The sequence below is a fragment of the Symphodus melops genome, assembly GCF_947650265.1.
Source record: "Symphodus melops genome assembly, chromosome: 8".
Lineage (NCBI taxonomy): Eukaryota > Metazoa > Chordata > Actinopteri > Labriformes > Labridae > Symphodus > Symphodus melops.
In genome coordinates, this window is record NC_136698.1 from 19,681,989 (window position 1) to 19,702,614 (window position 20,626).

The 20,626-nt window shown below is 41.8% G+C and overlaps 1 protein-coding gene across 7 annotated transcripts in view; it reads right to left on the minus strand.

Moving 5' to 3' along the window:
• szt2 (SZT2 subunit of KICSTOR complex) overlaps positions 1-20,626 on the minus strand; it is an 83,855-nt gene that overhangs the window by 26,991 nt on the left and 36,238 nt on the right. For all 7 annotated transcript variants that reach the window (XM_079351230.1, XM_079351231.1, XM_079351232.1 and 4 more), the window contains 12 exons: positions 20,060-20,174; positions 19,647-19,734; positions 16,611-16,729; positions 16,190-16,354; positions 15,584-15,668; positions 8,083-8,259; positions 6,215-6,406; positions 4,521-4,720; positions 3,775-3,941; positions 2,725-2,822; positions 2,476-2,608; positions 885-1,015 (listed from right to left, as the gene is read on the minus strand). In XM_079351230.1, coding sequence (XP_079207356.1) covers positions 885-1,015; positions 2,476-2,608; positions 2,725-2,822; positions 3,775-3,941; positions 4,521-4,720; positions 6,215-6,406; positions 8,083-8,259; positions 15,584-15,668; positions 16,190-16,354; positions 16,611-16,729; positions 19,647-19,734; positions 20,060-20,174 — 1,670 coding nt within the window. The remainder of the gene's footprint in view (positions 1-884; positions 1,016-2,475; positions 2,609-2,724; positions 2,823-3,774; positions 3,942-4,520; positions 4,721-6,214; positions 6,407-8,082; positions 8,260-15,583; positions 15,669-16,189; positions 16,355-16,610; positions 16,730-19,646; positions 19,735-20,059; positions 20,175-20,626) is intronic.

The following is a 20,626-nucleotide window of genomic DNA, read 5'->3' on the forward strand; positions in this document are numbered from 1 at the left end:
TGTCATGTGATTTTGAATTGTTCACATATTCTCCTCCTTATCAACCAGAGAAACACCTAAGTCTTGGAGCGTCTCTAAACGGTGTGTGAAGTTTCTTGTTCTAAATACACTGTGATCCTGTATTTGACCATGTCTACAAACCTCTCTATTTCAGCCCCGCTCAAAACAGGCTGTTTCCGTGTCTGCCGCTTTAAATGTAAATGAGCTGTGTCTGACCACGCCCCTCTCTGGAAGGGCTTGGGTGACTCAGGCTTTCTCGCTCTATGTCCTATTGTTTACGGTGAGAAGACAGACTCAGAGTGCAGAACAAACACCTCGCTGTGGGAGTGTCACACACCTGAGGGAGGGGTTAATGCCCTTTGTGATGTCATAAAAGGAAAATCTCCAAACTGTCTGTTTGATTTTCTGAAAAGTGGAGCAGGCGAAAGACAGAGAGGGTGGACTTTTCTTTTAAATGAGGGATAATTAGACACATATTAGTGAGAGAAACATGGTGAAATGGATTTTGCATAATATGTGACCTTAAACACTGAAACATTCAAAGATGTAGCATGGTCCTTCTTTACCATAACTGTGACAACACAAAGGAATTACAAATGCTAATCAGTACGGTGTGCCTAAAGGGACAAAATGGCATGCCGTTAATGTGATTAAATAAAACATCAATGCATTTACATGGCAACTTAATTAATCACAATTAAAAATTAATGCTTGCAGCCCAAAAGCAACATTCATGAACCTGACAGGCAACAGACGAATATGGTGTATTAGAGATTTATTGTCAGTTCTGGTTCTGCATTGTGTGTACTGTGAAGTAAAGTAAGTAGTGCTGAGAGACTCAATGACTTATGTGGACCTTCAGACACACTGGCTGCAGCTGTTACCTTGCTCTGTGCTGCAGTGCCACTGGTGGAAGCTGCGGCCGATGAGAATGAAGGTCCTGGTAGCACCTGGAGGCTGGCTGAGGTGCAGGACAAGGGGGAACGGTACAAATACGTCCTCAGCTTGAGGGCAGCTAAATAAAGACAAAATAATTATTGAAGTATACAAATAATAGTTAAAACTCTCAAAAGATGTGAGATGAACTATATAATTCAACCCCTACCGTTTATTTGATGGAATAACTGGCTGCAATAGATACTGTCATACATAGTGTTGATAATGATTTTGTTTTATTTCCTCAGTATCCAATCCTCCAATCAATCCCCCTACTTTGCACTGCTGTCTGCTTACTCAGTGGTTTATCTGTGGAGTGCTGTGAACAGATACTGTGGGTCCAACCTGAAGTAGGAGAGAGCCATAAGGATGTACAGCCTCGGGTCCTGAACCATGAGCACTTCTTGATGCTACAATCTAAGACCAACTAAAAACCAACTATGGTCCCACAGTGGTACAAATGAGTTTTGACCCTGAACCAACTGTGTGGGAACTTGGCAGTAACTCAAAGTCTTGATTGTAATTTATCTGTCTGGCAGGAGTGTGCTGTGAAAAGAGGCTTACAATCCTCATCACACTGTCCCAGTGTTGGACTCCTGAACCTGACGCTGTCGGGTACATGTCATCCCACACTCTCACCTCCCCAAACTTTCCAGGTCAGTCTATAGTCTACCTATCAAAATAAAGCCCCAAAAAGAATCTCTAAATAACTATTTTTCAATAGACTTGATGGTCAAAAGAAAAACTGAATCCAGTAAGTAGAGTCCCAGTCAATAAGTGAGCTGATGTTGGGATCCTGTCGGTGGAATTGATGTTCATTACATAAATAAAACAGAAGCTTTAGTATCTGTGTCTCTCAATGTTGTACTTTGAAATATTTGTTACCGTTTATCAGAATCAACTTTCTTTATCAGACATAGATCAGAAGCTAACGTCTCGTTCACACTGCAGGAGTTTTAAAATCCTTCCGGATTTTGAATTTGGGCAGCATCAAACACTTCAGGAAAAGCTGAACAGATATTCTTCTCCATAATCTTAGAACATTTTCACTCTACAAGATATGAAAATCACGGCACATCAGAAGCCACAGTACTTCTCTGTCATATGAAGAGACATGCAACAGAGTAATGTTTTGAAATCTCCAGAATGTGTCTCTTGGTTATTGTCGTCACACACAAATTCTGCCAGAGATTATTCTAAATATCAAACATGTTTGAAATAAATCGGTACGTCCCAGACGATGGCCGAGCAGATTGGGGACGTTAAGATTGGATCTTTAAACCACTCGCACTACAAGATAATCGGTTCCGAGCAGCCTCGAGTTGGGAGCAAGTCTTCGATTGTCCAGAAGGAGGAATCAGACCTCAAATCGGCCCGACTGTGCTGCAGTCTGAGTCAGGCTACAGGGACTGTACTACGATCAGTGTGTGATCAGTGACCGCAGCGCCAATGTTGTTGGAATACAGAAAGACCATTAAAACCTGGACACCTCCCAAACGCAATGCAAAATGCAATGTGGCAGTGTTAGGAACAACTTACCTTTTCTTGTCAAATATCTTCACGGATGTATCACTGGCCAGAGAACTGACCAGATTGACTATTTCAGCCAAGACAGACGGCAGAAGGAAGTGTGAAGCAATTTCAGTAGTGCACTGCTGAATAGAGGGGCAGCCTGTTTACCGTCAGCCAGGTCAGAGGGAAAGAGAGATAAGAAAAGTACTTCATGAGACACAGTATCGCACCTTTCATGTGAAGATGCCATCTTTGGGAGCATTAATTCATACTCACCAAGTTTCGCCATGAAAGTGATCCACTGCTGGCAGGTGAGCTGGTACATGGGGTGCAGAGTGCCTATATCTCCCTCCTCCAACTGAGAGACTTGCCTCCTTCACAGACACAAAACACACATTCTGCATGATGACACCTGAAGAGCTCCTATTGTACTGAAAGCTTCTTAATAACTGTCACATTAATGCCTTGGCCTTATTCTCTTCCACTAATACCACTGCTAATTTAAGTAGTAGTAGTGAAAACAACACGTGTAAAATGCACTTGCATTCTTGAACATTTTAGCAGTTTATGTAAGGAAACTTAAACATGGAAATACAGAGGTGTCCTGACAATACTCCCTGCATTCTGTGTACTATGACACAACACAAAGGAGCCTCTAAATTTTGACCACAACTTACATAAATCTTGTGTTCCTGCTGAATAGGATGCCAAACTAGAATCAGCCGTGACAAAATGAACAGCTAATATCGAGTTCCAGACTGAAAATAAGCCCATCAGCTATAGACCCACCAAACTTCAGCACCTGTATTTATGAACTTTTTGTCCATTTGGGTAAAGAAAACTAAGCTGTGAAAACAATATTACCACCTGATATCCTTAACTCAACTCTATTTGTCCCCAAAAGGCGATCGATTTTGCAGCAAGGCATTTAAAGTATGGAAGTTGGTCTGGTAGGAGAGGTGCCAGGGCTGCAGAGGTGTGCTTGGGCAAGGCACCGAACCCCCAACTGCTCTGATGCACTCTCTGCGTAGCAGCCCCACTCTGACATCTCTCCTTTAATGCATGTCCCGTTTGTGTATGTGTGTGATTCAGGCCTCTGTGTGAGAGAAGCATGTCTCAGACAGTGACAGACAGTGAACCAGAATGTCTCTCAAGGATTAATAAAGTTTAAATATTCAAACAATTCCCTGTCTTATTTCTTAAACACCATTTAAACATTGCTCTTGTCTTTTTAACAGGACCATTAATTGTAATTACAGATTAGCCTTTTATGTGATTTCCGTTTTGTTATTATAAATGCAGATTTGTCCTAAAGTCAGAGTGTACCTCTGAGCCTGCTCCAGCTCCACAGCCATTGCCTTCTCTTGGCTCCACTGCTGCTTGACATTCTCCGTCTTGTGTCTCCGCCTTGCTGCCCGGCCCTCTTCTCCTTTCTCTTGCACGATGTCATCGGTTGTCTTTGGGCTTCCAAGCTCTGACGAGTCAGGCTTACTCTGAAGGACAGAAAAGGAGCACTTAAAGGTTTACAATACAAACTCTGTGTGTACTTGCATCAACCATCAGGACTTCATTTGCTTTTAATAATAATAACAATATCTCTTTATGGATTGCAAAAAACAAGGGTTTACAAGAGCTGAGCTCATCTGTGGAAAACATTAGCACACTTTGGTTAGCTCGTAGCTTCAATTCATGTACATTTACAGGGACCGTGTCCGTGACCAAAAAACCCTTAACTGACATACAGACAGGCAGTGAGTATGCTTTTTTGTCTTCTTTCTAGTCTTTGACAAAAAACGATTTTATACAAAAGGGGAGGAGCCGGCCGTCCAGTCCGTGTAAACACGGCTCTGACAACAACATAGCCAGCAGGACTCTAGCTTTTCCCTCCACACTTAATTTCTGCTTTCTTTATGTGTAAAATGTTGCACATTCTTCCTTAAAGCAAATTCCAGCAAATTAAAAGGTTTTAAAGTTTAAAAAGTTTTAAGGCAATTTGAAATGTAGCTCAATGAGTAATGTAGTAACTGTTGAAGTAGGCAGTGATTACACTTTCAACTTCTGGACGAACTTACCAGTATATCCCAGAAGCTCCGACGGGTGCTCTTGCTGGTTGGTGTGGTGGACTCAGGGGTGCTAGTCCCTGACATCGAGGTGCTTCCTACAACTTGCGGTAAGGTGATGGGAGAGGGGCTTGTTTTAAAAACCCGTGAACCGCTGCGCTGCCTCGGGCTGTCCTTCACTTCTTTCACTTCAGGCAAAGAATTTAGGAATCCTAAAGACAGACATGGGAAAGAGATAGCGAGAGATACCGGCCCGAACAAAATGATGAAGTTACACGTCAGGTTTTGGCAAATATATTTGAAGCACAATGGTTTCAGAATGTAAGTCTTTTTTTTAATCTCCTCTTTTTCAACTAGTCTCAATAAGTCTCAGAGCTCCCCAAACATATGTGAAGTTTTTTGTTGTAAATCCACTCCTGTATTTGATCATGCCTATAAACCCCTCTGCTATGACATCCTCAGAACAGGCCGTTTCTGTGTCTGTAGCTTTAAATGTAAATGAGCTGTGTCTGACCACGCCCCCTCTCTGGAAGGGCTTAGGTGGCTCAGGCTTTCTCGCTCCCATGTCCTATTGTTTATGGTGAGAAGGCAAACTCAGAGGGCAGAACAAACACCCCGCTTTGGGAGTGTCACCCACCCTGCCCTTTGTGATGACATGAAGGGAAAATCTCCAAATGGCCTGTTTGAGCAACCTTTTTCTGAAAAGTGAGACAAGATAGGATGGAGTTTTCTCATAATTGAGGGATTACTAGACAGGCAAAATAGTGTGTGTGTCGAGCTAGTTAAGGGGTCATTTTAAGAGGTCAGCTTTTGTTGAGTCAAGTGTTAAAGAAACACGTTTTCTAACAGGTGCAGGTCTAAGTTTCAGAGATCTACACAGAACTTTTATTTGAACTGAGAGATCATGATGTACACCAGTGGCTTCCAACCTTTTTCTTTTTCTTTGGAGCCCTTAAGACCAACCCCCCCCCCCCCCCACCCCCCCCGAGCCACACAAAAAGAGCGACGTATTTTAATTGGTGTTCATTGATAAATCCCAACAAAATAGGCCTGCAAACACTTGTTCTTACCAAGAGACCTGATAACCACTTTTAATTGGAGCACTAAGAAATCCAAGGGAGTTTTGGGAAAAGCAGAAAAAAAAAATTCATTAAAAGCCAGATGGATTCTGATTGGCTGTCTGCGTTTCTGTCTCACATAACTAGTTGAGCGAAACATTGCTGTGACAATGGTTGGTGTGTATTTGATATGCGAGGCTTAGTGGAGTGATGTCTTACATTCCCTGGGACTGTTGGTGAGGATGGCCTGCCCAACCTCAACAACCAATCCCCCCCCCCTTTTCTATTCTTCTTTCTGCATCTTGTCCCATCTCCCCCATCCCATTTTTCAGCCCAGCACAGTTTATCAGATGGCTGTTCCGTCATGAGCAGGGGGCTGCTGAAGATTTCTGCCTGTTAAAGGGAAGTTTTTTTCTTGCCATGCTATGATGTTATAAGCTGTAAGGTCTTTTACCTGCTTTCTGTAAAGTGTCATGAGATAAGACTTGTTATGAATTGACGCTATACAAATAGAGATTGATTGATGAAGCAGAGGCAGAAGGTTTACATTGCAAAGTTCATGTTGCCTTTTGATGACTTTGAACATTTCACATCTGCAGACTTAACTGTGACCCCATGATGGGCAGACTCAGTATTATAAACAATCACCTTTAGCCTCTTCCTTCTGAGCTTTCGTTGCTGGGCAGGAAACTCCTAGACACAGAGGACTTGGCAGGACTCTGAGTTCCATGACAGCGTCACATAGAGCGTGACGGAGCGCCCCCTGTAGTTTATCACTTAGCTGTAAGGGGCTGACGTTTCCTTGTTCCCAGATGTCAAACCGTACGTACAGCTGTGTGTCTGCAAGACCAAAAAAAAGATACAAGAGTGACCTCATATAAGTTGAAGGGAGACAGAAGATAGACAGTGTTCTGCCTGAATTAGTTTTGCTTCAATTTTCCACTGAACGGCTCAGGAGGTCCTTCAGTCCTGCAGCACTCTGATATTTTAACTGTTTTATTCCAACTCGAAGAACTAAGTATAAGAAATACAATAATAATTTTAAAAAAAACCTGCACCATGCAAATCCAAAGAATTAAGTTTAGGGCGAGATACTGAGCAGCAAATTGCTCCCCAAGGGAAAGCCTTTGGTGTGTGTGAGCTGAAGTAGTGAATGTTAAGTAGATGGTTCCCTGGTCTGATTTATAAACTAGTGCATAGAAACCAAGTGTACGTGAGCTCAGAACAGAACTCTGCACATGCAAACATGTATGCAAGGCTCCTTTTTGAAAAGCACAATATGACTGCGAATGTGCACACGTGGAAACACTTTGAGCCATAAATCCTAAATCAGCCATGAATGCATGCAAACGAGCTGGCAGAACAGAAGTTAAAAGGAAGGTAAATCATGGTAACAGTTAGGAAGAAGAAGTCAATCCTCTTTCCCACAGATATCGAGGTGTCGGGGAATGAGGGGGTGAGAAATGACATGCTGTACTGTCTTGTTTGCTACAGCAGGAGGTTGGTAAACAAAGAAAACTCTCAGCGGGACACTGCAAGGCTGCTGCGTTCAAGCAGTTCTCCAGCAGTGCTGAAACACGATCGTCACCGCAGTGTTCATTTCTTCACATTATATCACAGTGCTCATGCCACACAGCTGTCTCTACCACACTTGGACATCATTTGACCGACGATTGAATAGGGAAAGCATGAAGCAAAGTAAAAACGGGTTGGTTTTACCACAGCAACCAACTCAGGATGTAATCATTGTGTGAGAGCTGACCAGAGTATAGGCAGAGGGTGTACACACGGTAAATCCTGTGTGGTCTGTGTGACAGCACATCTTGGTTTTTCACACAGTAATAAAGGACACAAACAAAAAAGAAAAAAAGATGCAACGTTTCTTATTGCTACATGCTTCTGATGTTATTTTGGCTCAGGGGGAATATACAGGTGAGACAAGGCTGCTAAAATATATAATGTAATAAGTTTGTGTATACTGTAGATACATAGTGAATGATAAATGGACTTCAGCTTGTATAGCGATTTTCTAGTCTTCTGACTACTTAAAGTGCTTTTACACCGCAGGTCACAACGACACATTCAAACACTGATGGTAGAGGCTGCTGTGGAAAGTCAGCATCAGAAGTAACAAATCCTATCCACTGACAATCATATGCTGCTGACGAAGCAGTGGTAGCAATTAAGTGTCTTCAAGATTTCTTTATTTAGTACCGAAGGAAATTTGCCTTGGACGTACAGGCTGCTGCATAACACATAACACCACATAACACAAAACGCAGCAGCTCTGCCGTCCGTGTCGCAGCGCCAACCGGATGTCTTGGCTAAAGACACATCAGACATGTGGCTGCAAAAGCTGGGGATCAAACCCCCTACTTACAGATAAGAGACTGCCGACTCTACCAACAGTCAATGTGTCTCTGAACTGAGCTCTAACCCTAGCTCTCAAACCTACCATGAAGACTTCTCCCATTAAAGAACTGGAATTTGGTGAACTGCTGAGTGAGTGGGTTTACCTGCACCTGGCCGCTCGTCGACGGAGAACACTTTACCAACAGCGGTCAGCTCATCAAAATGCTCCGGATCAAGGGAGATGCAGTTCTCTGATCTCTGCAGAGTGGCAAATTCCTGTGCTGGAACCTGCAGGCATTGACCATGGGCATCCACAAAGGACATCGCTATGCAGGCAATACCTGAAAGTGTGGAGGGAAACGTTCAGATGATGAGCAATAAACCTGAAAACAATCTAATACAATACATTCATTTGGTTTCATTTGGCTCTAAAGGTGTTACTACTTTCTGGGTTCCTATCCTTGCCAAAAACAAACAGCACTTTTAAATCAGCGTTGGGGATAATATGTCAACCCATTTTAAAAAATCTCTGAAGTTTTTATCGTCATTGGATTGACGGCTTGTGTTCCTCTGCTGTCAGGAGCGCAAAGATGGAAATGAAAACTAGAAGAGCTTCACATTGGTTGTTCTGTAATTGTACCCATTCAATATTGGATTATAATTTTTTGCAGGATATGTTAGATTCAACACTGTTTATTTGAGCACGCTTTGGCCCTCACTGACTGTAGAAACCAGCGCATATTTTGGTGTAGAAATCTGAATATTAAATGATTATTTTGGTGGACTTCTGAAAGGTGCTTATCTGGCTAATCACAGCATGGAGGTACGTAATACAGTAAAGAAGAGAAACCAGAGAAATAAAGATCAATCGCTTGGTGTTGTTAGGTAGAATAAAATGACTTCAGAAACGTCTAAAACAGCATTGGTGTGGAAGACTGAACTGCAGCAGAGTTTTTAATATTTAATAAAAACATCTGTGATATGTAACGTACATAATCTAGGAGGATTTAATATTATATATTATTATATATATTATTTTCAGTTTAAAAATATGTGGCCAGACCACATAATCGGTACATTACGGAAAATGAAATGATCCCAGGCTGAGGAGTGAGTGGCTTCTTTGATCGCTTCAGCCTCAATATCAGGTACAACATAATAAATCACCAAACAGCTGCCCAACATTATTCAAAAAGGCAATGTATCCTACAGCCTAATGTAAAATACATTTTAGTTTCTCACAGGCACTGCACTATGATCTAATGATTCTCCAACTCAGACAGATTCGCTGCACCTGAAGTTAAAGACGTGCGTACACAAGCTGAGACCTGGCATGGGAGCGAGCGTATACTCTGCTCGAGTCCAAAATGATAAGTTTTGAACTCTGCGTGGAAATATTCTTACACCCAGTTGTCTGTCGTACGTCTGTTTGATAAGTGAGGGCCAGAGTGTAAGCAGAGAGGGGATGTCAGGACACAGACAAAAAGAAAATCAGTGTTCAAAAGTCAAGCATGACTTACACAACTATTTTCGGTGGTAATTTTAAACTTCCCAATTACACTTTTTGCTCAAATATTATATTTTTCTTTAGAACTTACTTTTGACTTTATTTTTGCATCTTTTGTGAATAGAAGTTAGTCTCATGTTCTCAAGCTCTTCATTCAGCATCAACCACGTCTGTTTAGTTTACAAGTTAAAACAAGAGCCTCCACACAGCGAAAATGTCCACAGACTGACTGACGGGAGAAAAAGTCAATGAGCTGCTGCACTGATGTGGAACTTTTTACCGTCAGTGGAAATGTTCAGTTGAAGTAAGAACAGCTCCCAGTAGGTTTCGCTCATTTTAAGAAGGATACAGTAGACTAAGCTCGAACTGCAGATTCCAACAGAAAGAAGACACTTTGAAATGTTTTCATTTCCAAATCAATATTTTGTGCGAAATTTTTGATATGTGCTACCTCATTTGAGTGAACCAACGTGAACCTTTCCTTTCTCACAACTATGGAACACCTGCTCTATAGGCATGGAAATACCACACAGATGGGCAAAGACATCTCTATGGTAGAATACTCAACAGTCACAAATACTTGTTTGGATTGTTTCTTGACAGATATGGGATTTTTGGGGTCTATACAAATATCGATGTATGGGCTGAGATCTTTGTTTGATCTAAGAAAGACATACATAAATATACACATTTATTGCTTTGATCCCTAAGATGCAGTTATGAAACACTTAAGAGGTGATGCACGTACATGCGTAGCTACTCTCCAGATGGGTGACCATCTTGTCTTCTTTATTTATCTTTTCCCTCACACTGTGGAGAGTGATGATGTTTGTGGTAATCCACATCCCACACATAGCTCTTTACAGCCAGGGGACTGTTCGTGTCATACAACGATACATATGAAATGCTATTTGACTGGTGAATAAATCCACAAATATCGGCACATATCTGTGATAACAATAATAGTCACTGGATATGTTCAGATCAGCAAATGTTTCTGGTTGGCCGCTTAATAGTCGGGCTCGAGTGGAGAAACTAAAAAAACTGCTCGATAAGTTTAACCTACTTGAATGAATTCCCTGCTGTATCTAAACTGGGTGCCGTTGTTGTGTTTGGGTCTTTGAAGCAGGAGTCAATGCAACAAAAGCCAATCCAGGACAGATGGAAAAGATACAACTCATGACATACCAGTCAATTCACAGTTCATGCACCTTGGAGGCCATGCCAAACCCTGGCAACTGAAAAGGGAACACAGTTGTATATGCTGCAAAAAGCCTCAAATGAAGGAGTAACAGCACTGCCAAGCAATGGAGAAGAATACAAAAGATACAAAGACAACAAAAAAAAAAGCAACGGGTCAAGCTGCCGCAACGGTTTGAGTCAATCTGCTGGTTGTAAAGGTCGTAAGGAGAGGACACAAGTGAGGGTACCTTTAAACTGAGAAGGTGGAAAGAGATGATTAACCAGCTCTGACATGGTACCTGGACCAACATTAGAGACACCCAGAGGAAAACAATTAGACGTGCACCAATATTCACAAGTGACACAAGTACAAACCAGATACTTCTGTTAAATATAAGAATGGTGAAGTGTCGGATCAAATATAGTATTTCATTGGTGTACACATGTCTAATACCTGATCATAATATGACCACTAAAAAAGAAGGGTTTGAAGAAAATGAGTGCAAAGACACTGAGATCCCGTCATGTTTTTAAAATCAGTGTAGTGCAGGCCTGTACTCACACTGCTCCAGGACTAACCGAGCCTGAGCACGGCTACCTCTTGTACACAACATCGTAATACAATTACTATTTACTTTATGTAATTATGAAGCGTGCTCAGGCGGACCCGGAAAAGGAAAATCACTTCACAGAAAGTAACGGTCAAAGCGATGCTTACTAGAAACATGAATGTGCAAGGCCTTTGGTTTAATAATTTTATTTCAAATAGAACTGATATAAGAAAAAATAAATCAGGTTAAAGTGTAATTGTAATTCCAGTTTGGAGGGTGAATGTCAAGTTCATTTGCACACACCTCAAAGTGCACATCAGTGAAATAAGTGCTGCAGTGGTTGTCATTCTATCAACAGATTGCTTTAAAAGCTGTCTGATATCAAATTGTTGGCGATGGTAATCACTTCAACGGAGTTGTCACCGTGCCTCTCAAATGGCAACCCAACTGGGACGCTCCCTCAGAGGCTTAGTTAGGGGAGGGAGCTGAAAACGTCCTGTTACAACACACACTGTATGTGTCTTCTCTGTTACAATCGATTTCAGCTCCTTACTTTCACCGCACAAAGTTTGCCTGACTCAGCAAAACTATCAGACAAAGATTACAAACACGTCATTAATAAATTGTTAATAATTAGTTGGTAGAGTCTCAACCAGAAGGTCGGGGGTTTGATCCCCAGCTCCTGCAGCTACATGTCCGATGTGTCCTTGGGCAAGACACTTAACCTCCGAATTGCTTCGTTGGTATGAATGTGTGTGAATGGGATTATTTACTTCTGAAGGTTTACACAGCAGCCTCCACCATCAGGGTGTGAATGTGTAGGTGTGACCTGCAGTGTAAAAGTGTTTAGAGTAGTCAGAAAGCTCGACACAAAATTTAAAAAAGGGTCGTTTGTAGTGATTTTACAGAATGAGACATATGATGACTAAAAAAAGATTCCCTTAGGGGCAGCTAACCTGCTTTTAATGTTCTTTTTTCCCCCTCTCAACAGGGGGGAGGTGATTGAAGCTGCTAAATGCTGCATCATGTTGGTTGGGCCGTTTGTGTAGTTCTCCGTCTTCTTGTATAGTTTTTGACTCGTCCGTTATCTTATCACCTCTTTCCTTTTCTGTCTTGGGAAAGTCAAAATGCTTCCACTCCTCCTATTTCAATATCCTCAATTTCTAAATCTTACTCTGCAGCTGCTGACACTCACCATATTATTGTGATTCCTTTTATTGTGAGTGCAGATGTGAATCTGCAGATGTGAATCTTTACACCTCTCAAATCAATTTATTGCAATTTTTACGATTAATCTTCACAGCCCTAGCAGTCCACCTGAAAATTTGGTGTTCAGTGAACAACCTGACATTGAACGCCACAAAAACAAAAAGGAAATCCTCCTCGATGTCAGGAAGCACCGCGCAGACGAAGCTCCCCCTTACATTGATGGTGTCTGTGTGGAGAGGGTCCAAACCCTTCAAGTTCCTCTGGGCACCCTCATCTCTGCTGACCTCTCCTGGACCATCATCAAGACGGCATGACAACGCCCGTCCTTTCTCAGAGTGCTCAGGAAGAACAACCTGCTGCTGGTGAACTTCTACCGCTGTTCCATAGAGAGCCTGCTGCTGTACTGTAGCAGACAGGAAGGGGCTTCAGAGAGCAATCAACACAGCACAGAGGAGCATCGGCTGCACTCTCCCCTCCCTAAAGGACATTTACAAGTCCCGCTGTCTGAACAGAGCAAAAAACATTGTTATGGACAGCTCTCTCGTTTCATCTGTACGACATGCTGCCCTCTGGCAGACACTACAGGTCTGTCAGAGCTCAGACAAACAGTCAAGGAGAGCGTCTTCCTCAGAGTCATAACCACAGTGAACCAGCACATGTGTTGACCGTCCCACTTATGACTCACACAAAAACACACACCCTCACCGCACAAACACACACAATTCTGGCATGTACAATATTTTATATTTCAGACTGCAACATTTATTTAATTTTCTGCAACAGTTCACATTTCATACTGTGCAAATAATTATTTTATATTTCTGCAATATCTATCCATAATTTACTACCATACATAGCCCATCTTACCTTAATTAGAATTACTTTTTTATATTCCTCTTCTGTTGTTTTTTTGGGTTTTTTTTTAGCTGTGCTCACTTTTAAGGTGAAGCCAAATCATTTCTTTGTACAATTGTATAATGACTCATCTTGGAATCGAAAGCATCGTTACTCGCTCTGGTCTCAGATTGGGCATTCTTAAAATCAAGACCAGTCAAGACCCCCACTAGTTGGTTATTTTTGATTTTGAAGGAAAACGCCCTCAAACTTAACTACAAGTAACTTTGATTCATTTGATTTTTATCCCCCAGCTACTGCCGTATCCTTCCCGGTGTTCCACTCGAAGCAAGGGACACGCCTCCTGCACACAAGATGAGGATTTTGCAGATCTTTATGGTCCTGCTCTTGACGAGGTCTCGTCCTGCTTGGTCTTGGAGCACTCCGGTCTAACGTATGTCATGGTCTTCATTAATGTGGCCCTGACTACAACACCATTGCCATTCCATTTAGGAAATCAGTCCAAAACCTTCACCAGATATTCCTTTAAGTCCTTGAAGTCTACTCAACCCTTATTTTATACTGCTTCCCACTCCAAGCCCACTGTGGCAAGCCAACCAAGAGTAATGTCATGCTTTGCAAATAGAAATGTCCAACAAAGGGAGTTTGTGGAGAGAAGAATCTATTAGTAATAATGAATTAGGGATTTAATTCAACAAACTCTTCATTTACATCCATAATTAGTTGGCCTTTGGTGTTGCTGAATGATAATCAGGGGAAACTTTCAGGTAACCTTGTGTGTTGTTGTGCTAACGTCCCCAACCAATGAGCAAGAACGAGACGGCCTACATCCTCTTCCTTCATCTGGCAGAATGTCTTGTGTGAAAGAGCGAATACAATTAGAAACTAAATTAAAACGTTGGCGTGCCCAGACATCCAAAGCACACACAGCCTTTAGCTCAGCTTCTTTTCAATCATGTAGTGGTTTATTTTATTGTGTAAAAAGTAAGCATTCATCTTAGAGCACATTTTGGCCGGTGGGATTTTTTTTTTTTTTTTAAACTGAGGTTTTCCTCCTTCATTTAAAAAAAACAATCCAGTCCTCAGACGGCAAATTCCCAAAAAGTTCTGCGTCCACATGAAAACGCAAAACACACTGTTACGACTGTCGTGAGCATGCAAAGTCAAAAACAGTGTCCTTGACATGCAAATTAAGGTTCTCACCGTTACTCCCCAATTCACATTTCATTTTACAAAGTATCCATTCAGGCGCCTCTGTCCGTCAACATAGTGGGACACTAGTTAGGTAACATCTGCTATCGCACTAATTTCATGTAAACAAAAGCGACAGCGTCTCACAATGACGTCAAACCAAGGACAATGTTTCCGAAAAGGTTTTCCACAAGTTATGTTTTCAGTGACCTAAAACGCTGTTTGCATGTGAAAAGACCAAAACGTACAGACACTACCATGTGACAGACAAACAGACGATCTGTGTCTGGTTTTGGCATCGGTCAGGCAGACAGGGTTTAATATGCTTCTTTCATTGAGCAACAAATACACGTTTCAGGCGACTCAATCTGAATTTGATGAAGTTCTCCCCTAAGGTTGGGGAAGCCTGCATTACTAGAATACTGTGTGATTATGGGGATTTTTTCCAAACGCTGACCTCTAATGCTCAGTTTCCTGTCCAGACTACATTTGACATTTTTTGACATGCAATTGACTTTTTCCCTTTTTCTTTACAGTTTCACACATGAATAAGTTTTGGCCTTTCTTTCAAAAGTTGATCTTTTTTTACGCATCTTCCTCGAAAGTTTGTTCGGTGACTTCTAACCTTCATTGGTTGATCGCAGTGCTATTGATTTTTGATCTGACAGACACGAGGATACAAAGTCTTCGAGGTCTATACTCCCACCTGTCCATCACGGGGTCCAGAGCCTTCAGACGCTCTGCCCTCCCACCAAACATCCGTAATAGTGACTCTCTCTTTTTTTTTCTTTTTTTTTGTCTCATCTTAACTTCTTAAACGGTCATATTCTGTCTGATCATTCTCCACCCGGTCTCATGAAGCCTTTACACAGCGGTTTCATACATCCTGAAAATGTGTCTTTATAATGTGAATTTTATAGAGTATTTTTACTTTGCTGTTTTTAACTCTGCTTTGTAGGATGACCTCGAGAGCTTTGAAAGGTGCCCATAAAAAACTGTGTTATTAGTATTATTCTGTCATTGTTGACTCAAACTAAAACTAACCACATGAAGGTAAAAGGTGAGCTGTCCGATCACTCTTCTGCTGACCAGCCATGAAAATAACATCATAGTTTGAACTCTGATTTATTGTTGTCTGTCTTCGTAATGATTTTCTGTAAATGTACCTACCTTTGCCACCTGTCCCTTGGCCTCCAGGCTTATTGTAGAGAAAGATATCCCCCTCAGCCAAGTCACTGCTCAGATGAAAGTAGTGCTGCAGAAGAACATGAGACAAAAATCAGACCATGGAAGCTCAAACGACAACATTCAACACGCTTCTTTTCTTTCTTTTACTGACTTGTGTTTCACTTTGCCCACAGATGCTAAGACATGGAGCTAGCGACAAAAGTTCCTGGGCTACTGCGTGAGTTAGAGCGATCACAAATCCACTCGTGATTGGTTGTTAGACACATGGAGAACATTATATTTAGCTTTTAGCTTAGCATTGTAAAAGCACAATTTGAAATTGTTTGTGTATACATTCAAAAGAATTCCATCATCATTGGTATATTTGGAAGGTATGTCGTGACCCTCCTCCCAGTGTCTCGCGACCCCCCCCCGTACTCGCCTCCAAGTCGTTACTGTGTACATCCTCTTAAACAACACAAACTACAAGAATTAATGTAGAAGACAAACCTGTTTCCCTTCTCCTTCAGGGAAATGTTAAAAAACATTCACAGCCTTCACAGAAATTACACAACACTACCAGACACAGTTTCATCTGCAGGGTTGTACCTTGAAGTGATGTGCGGTGTTGCTGTCGGTGTACTTTGGTACATGCAGGAAGATGAGGAGGTTCTGTCTGAGGTAGTGAGCCACAGCAGGCAGCCATGGCCGACAGTACTGGGGTAGACTGAAGAGCATCACCTCAGTGGCTTGGGATCCAGAAGGCTGGATGAACTGATCACACAACATTTGCAGAAAAACTTATCCAAAGCAATTTTTTTAGTTGCATTAGTGCATAAAAGTGTTCTTTAGTTGCCTAAGTGGAAATAAAACCCATAATTCTGGAAGAGTAAGCAATTTGCACACTGCACTGCACAGGTCCATGTCCTCAGAGCGAAAGACAAGCCACACACAAACACGAACATTGCATCCAGAAATCATAACACTGCTTATCCCTTATTCATTTTCTATTTAAATGAAATCAAATTACCTCCACATCAGCCGGTGTCAACTTGCAGTTCCTCACAAGCATGACTGTGATGATGTCCAGGGTTGTCTCATCCAAACGCTTGCGCAGCACCTTCACCAGCTCGTCTGTGATCTCTGGACCTGAACAAAAAAAAAAAAAAACATCTCTGGGTCACCCTCTGTGTGCACAAATCATCTAACCACTGCACTCACATCTTGATTAAAAGCGACGCACTCATTTTTTTTAATTAGATGTAATTAACAAGAACGTGACATTTGCTTTAAGTCGTATCTTAAGTAGAACCCTGCGGTGTATTTTGCCTGAGTGAGAAAGCGGGGAACACTGGAAGGAACTGTACCAACAGTCAGACTTTGAGTAAACCAGCTTTCAACTCAAACTCAAAGACCATCATAACAGAATCTGAGCATCTGTGGGGAAGGTCAAATACAAGTCAGTAAAAGACCATCCACTGAGAACATCTCCAGATGAAGCTCTGGAGACAGTTCATAATGAGAACTTAGGTGAATGGGATCGAATAGATAAATATTGTATAGTATGTTCCATCTTTATGTCATTTGCACTTGTACATAAGCTTATCAATCCACTTGCTACTTATTGCTTATTTCAGTATATCTATTCTATCTCTTTACGACGTTTTTGAACAAGTAACAACTGAATTTAACAAAGTATTTCTGATTCTGATTAGTTTGCTCACTGTTTCTTGTTATCTTTTTGTCTCACATGTTGTATATTAGATAGATTTTCTTTAGAAACAACTGAACATCGTGGCGTAAACAAAAAAAAAAACCCACAGTGAGTTCAAAGAGCAGAGGGTGAAGACAGCGGACACAGAGTTAACATCAGCTGGTCTAAAACAATCCAGCCAAGAACAACAGTGCCATCAAGCCATCCACAGGAGTAACAACAGCCCTGTCCACAGTCAGTACTCCTGTAGGCCCCTTTTGCCACCCTGGCACATGTGACTGACTTGTTATGAGTGGCATCTCTCTGAGGGAAGTGTTATAAACATAGATCTGTGCTACTTTTATTCAATGCCCACATACACAGTCTACACTAGGATAAGTACATATAAGATAAGATAAGATGGGTCATGCGTATTTTTACAGCACACACAAATACTGTGAAATACTCTGGCTGCCAGCTTCCAGTCTTCATGCTGTCAGCGCAGTGGAGCAGCGTCATTCACAAACATTATTCATTCCACTGAAAAGTGTTGAGTGCTGCTGGAAGCTTTTTCTTTGTGTCGACATCAATCCAGCTCAAGAAACGCCCTCATTCCCTTCACCACGTCACCATTAACCAAACACATGTAGAGAGCAGCTCTGCTATTAATGCACGATCTGCCTCACTCATCTTCCTCCTGGCTTCTCTGACAACAACACAGCAGCCACTATGTCCTCCTTCTAACTTTAAATTCTGGTCCTGAATGGTCTGGATTTGTTTGGACCAGAGAAGGTAGGCGGATTGAAGGCCCCCCTACACAGCCGTTGTGAACACCCCTTACAGCAGACCAACAGGTGTTGCAGCGATGGAAGCGGCCAAAGAGAACTGGTTCATATGGAAGTGATTGTACCAGACCTAAACAGCCTCTAGTCTGCATGTTTCTAATAAGCTCCATGAGCAGAAACATGCACAAACTAGGATCAATATTAGAGATGCTTTTAAAAATTGGAGAGAGGTTATAACGCAGACAGGTTTAGAGACAGATGCAGAGTTGGCTAAACACTGAAGCTTCAGTGTCTGCAACATGGCAACCTGCGCGAGTATCCACTCTAGAGAGGAGAGGGCGGGGGGAGACAGTGCTCTGCGATACTACAATATCCTTTTTAAACACTGGGGGTCACAGTTACATATTGCCCCTTTAATGAGCTCAACACAGTATTTAAGAGAATTAAAGCTACTTTATCACTACTAATTTCTTGCAAAGATTACTTACGATTATGTTGTAAAGTATTCGGCCTTTGTGCATGTTGTTGTACTGGCAGCTCAGGTTGAAATCCTTCAGTGCAGATTTGTTCATGTTATTACATCATTGATATTTAAAATTGACCAGTGGGCCACAATGGAGCCGACCCCAGATGCCATTGGGCAGCCAGTTAATCCCAGTGCCAAAATACAGAGTCAAATAACCAGCCACACTCACACCTTCAGACAACTTAGGCTTTGTTCAGACTGCCGCAGAAATCCGATTTTTCCCCAAATCTGATCAGAATCTGATCTAACTGACTGACTGACCACATTACAAACCGCAAGTGACCAGATCTGATCTGCCTGTTCATATTGACATAGTCTGATCCACATTGATTTCTATGGTAACAGGTTACGCACAGGAAATAGTGTACAACAGCAAAATGGATGACGTGGTCTATTTCTGACGCAAAAACAATTTTGTGGAGCAGTCTGTCCGCGGGCTTTGTTTGTTTTTATTCTTGCTGTTTTCTTTCACTGACCGAAGTTAACTTCCAGCTTGTCAGATCTAAGTCGTTATTGTCAATGGTGTTGCGTTGCGAGTGACACAGAAGACACATTGAAATGACTGAGACGTTCAAATTGAATCTGATCTGTAGGAATCAGATTTGAATCGCATACTGTTTATGTGGTTTGAATCAGATTTGGAAAAATGTGATCTCATGTGGCTTTTTCTGTTCAGACTGGCACAAAAAATAAACTACATACAATTTAAATGTGCTAAAAATTTTGGATTTGGAGGTGCAATGCGAACAAGGCTTTTGAGTCACGACTCACTAACGAATCCAAGATGCGCTCTGTGGACTGTGGGAGGAAGCCGGAGTAACCGGAGAGAGCTCATGCTACACGGGGAGAACTTGCAAATTCCACACAGAGTTTGTGCGAATGGGATTTAAACCAGAATCTTCTTCACTGTGAGGCAACAGTGCTAAGCACTGTAGCACTGTTCAGCCCCCCCAAAAAGTCTATAGATGTATTTCACTAACTTTAAAAACACCTGAATTTGATATACCCACTTGATTCATACATGAATACATTTAGTTTCTATACATTCTATGTCTTTCTTACCTGCATTTCCGACTCCATGCACGAGGAGCAGAATGTGCTTGTCTACTTGTCCAACCGGCCGAGAGCCGTCTAGAGAAGACCTCGAGCCCTGAGGAAAGAGAAACATGAGTTCTCAGCATCTTGACAAGAAGCAACAATCCAAAACGTTCCTGCAGTTCTTTGGTAACTTTGTTCACAGACAACATTTTAATGGTAGCAAATGTACATGTAAACGTAAATGTTGGACAAATTGAAATCAACAGCCATTTTAGCAGAAACGCCATCATGAACATGCTGCTCTGTATCACCGATTTATATGTGATGGTTGTCACCACATCTTAGAAAGGTCTTATGCCTCCTCACTGTCCAACAATTTTCCCTCCGATAGGATTAGTTTCGGTAAAGATGGCGGTACACTGTTTTTGTTCACACACCATGAGGTCCTCCGAATAGAAGGGCTCTTGACTCCTCGCAAGTCCAATGGAGCGCGCCACGTGGAGGTTTCCATCCACATCGGAGTACTTCCCTGTAAGTGACGTTTCACAGAGCCTGCAGAGGTGAACAAAAGAGATATGAACGAGCTGGTCATCCTGTGATATTCTGGGACCAATGTCCTTCCTGTAGTAAATATTAAAGTCCTGATGATATCTTCTATACTTAAGTGATAGACTATGTAATAGAAAACTGACAAAAACGTACATCACACGTATGCCATTTTTAAACATAATCAGTCATTGTATGGCAAAATTACCACTTACCCAGGTGTTACTATCTAGTGGACACGTGATAATATTGGTAAGAAACCGTCGCGTTCCCTCCCATCTCACAGTTATAAATGTCATGAATCATGTGAGACTTTTAGTGCTGTGTTTGACAGCAGTTACTTATCTAGAGTCTTCAGTTTCCTTTCTACTCTTTCATCTCTTTGTCAGTAGAAGTTTTCCTTCCTGCTGAACGAAAGGAAGAGAAGGGGCAAAAAAAAGCAGTGCTCGAATGACGTA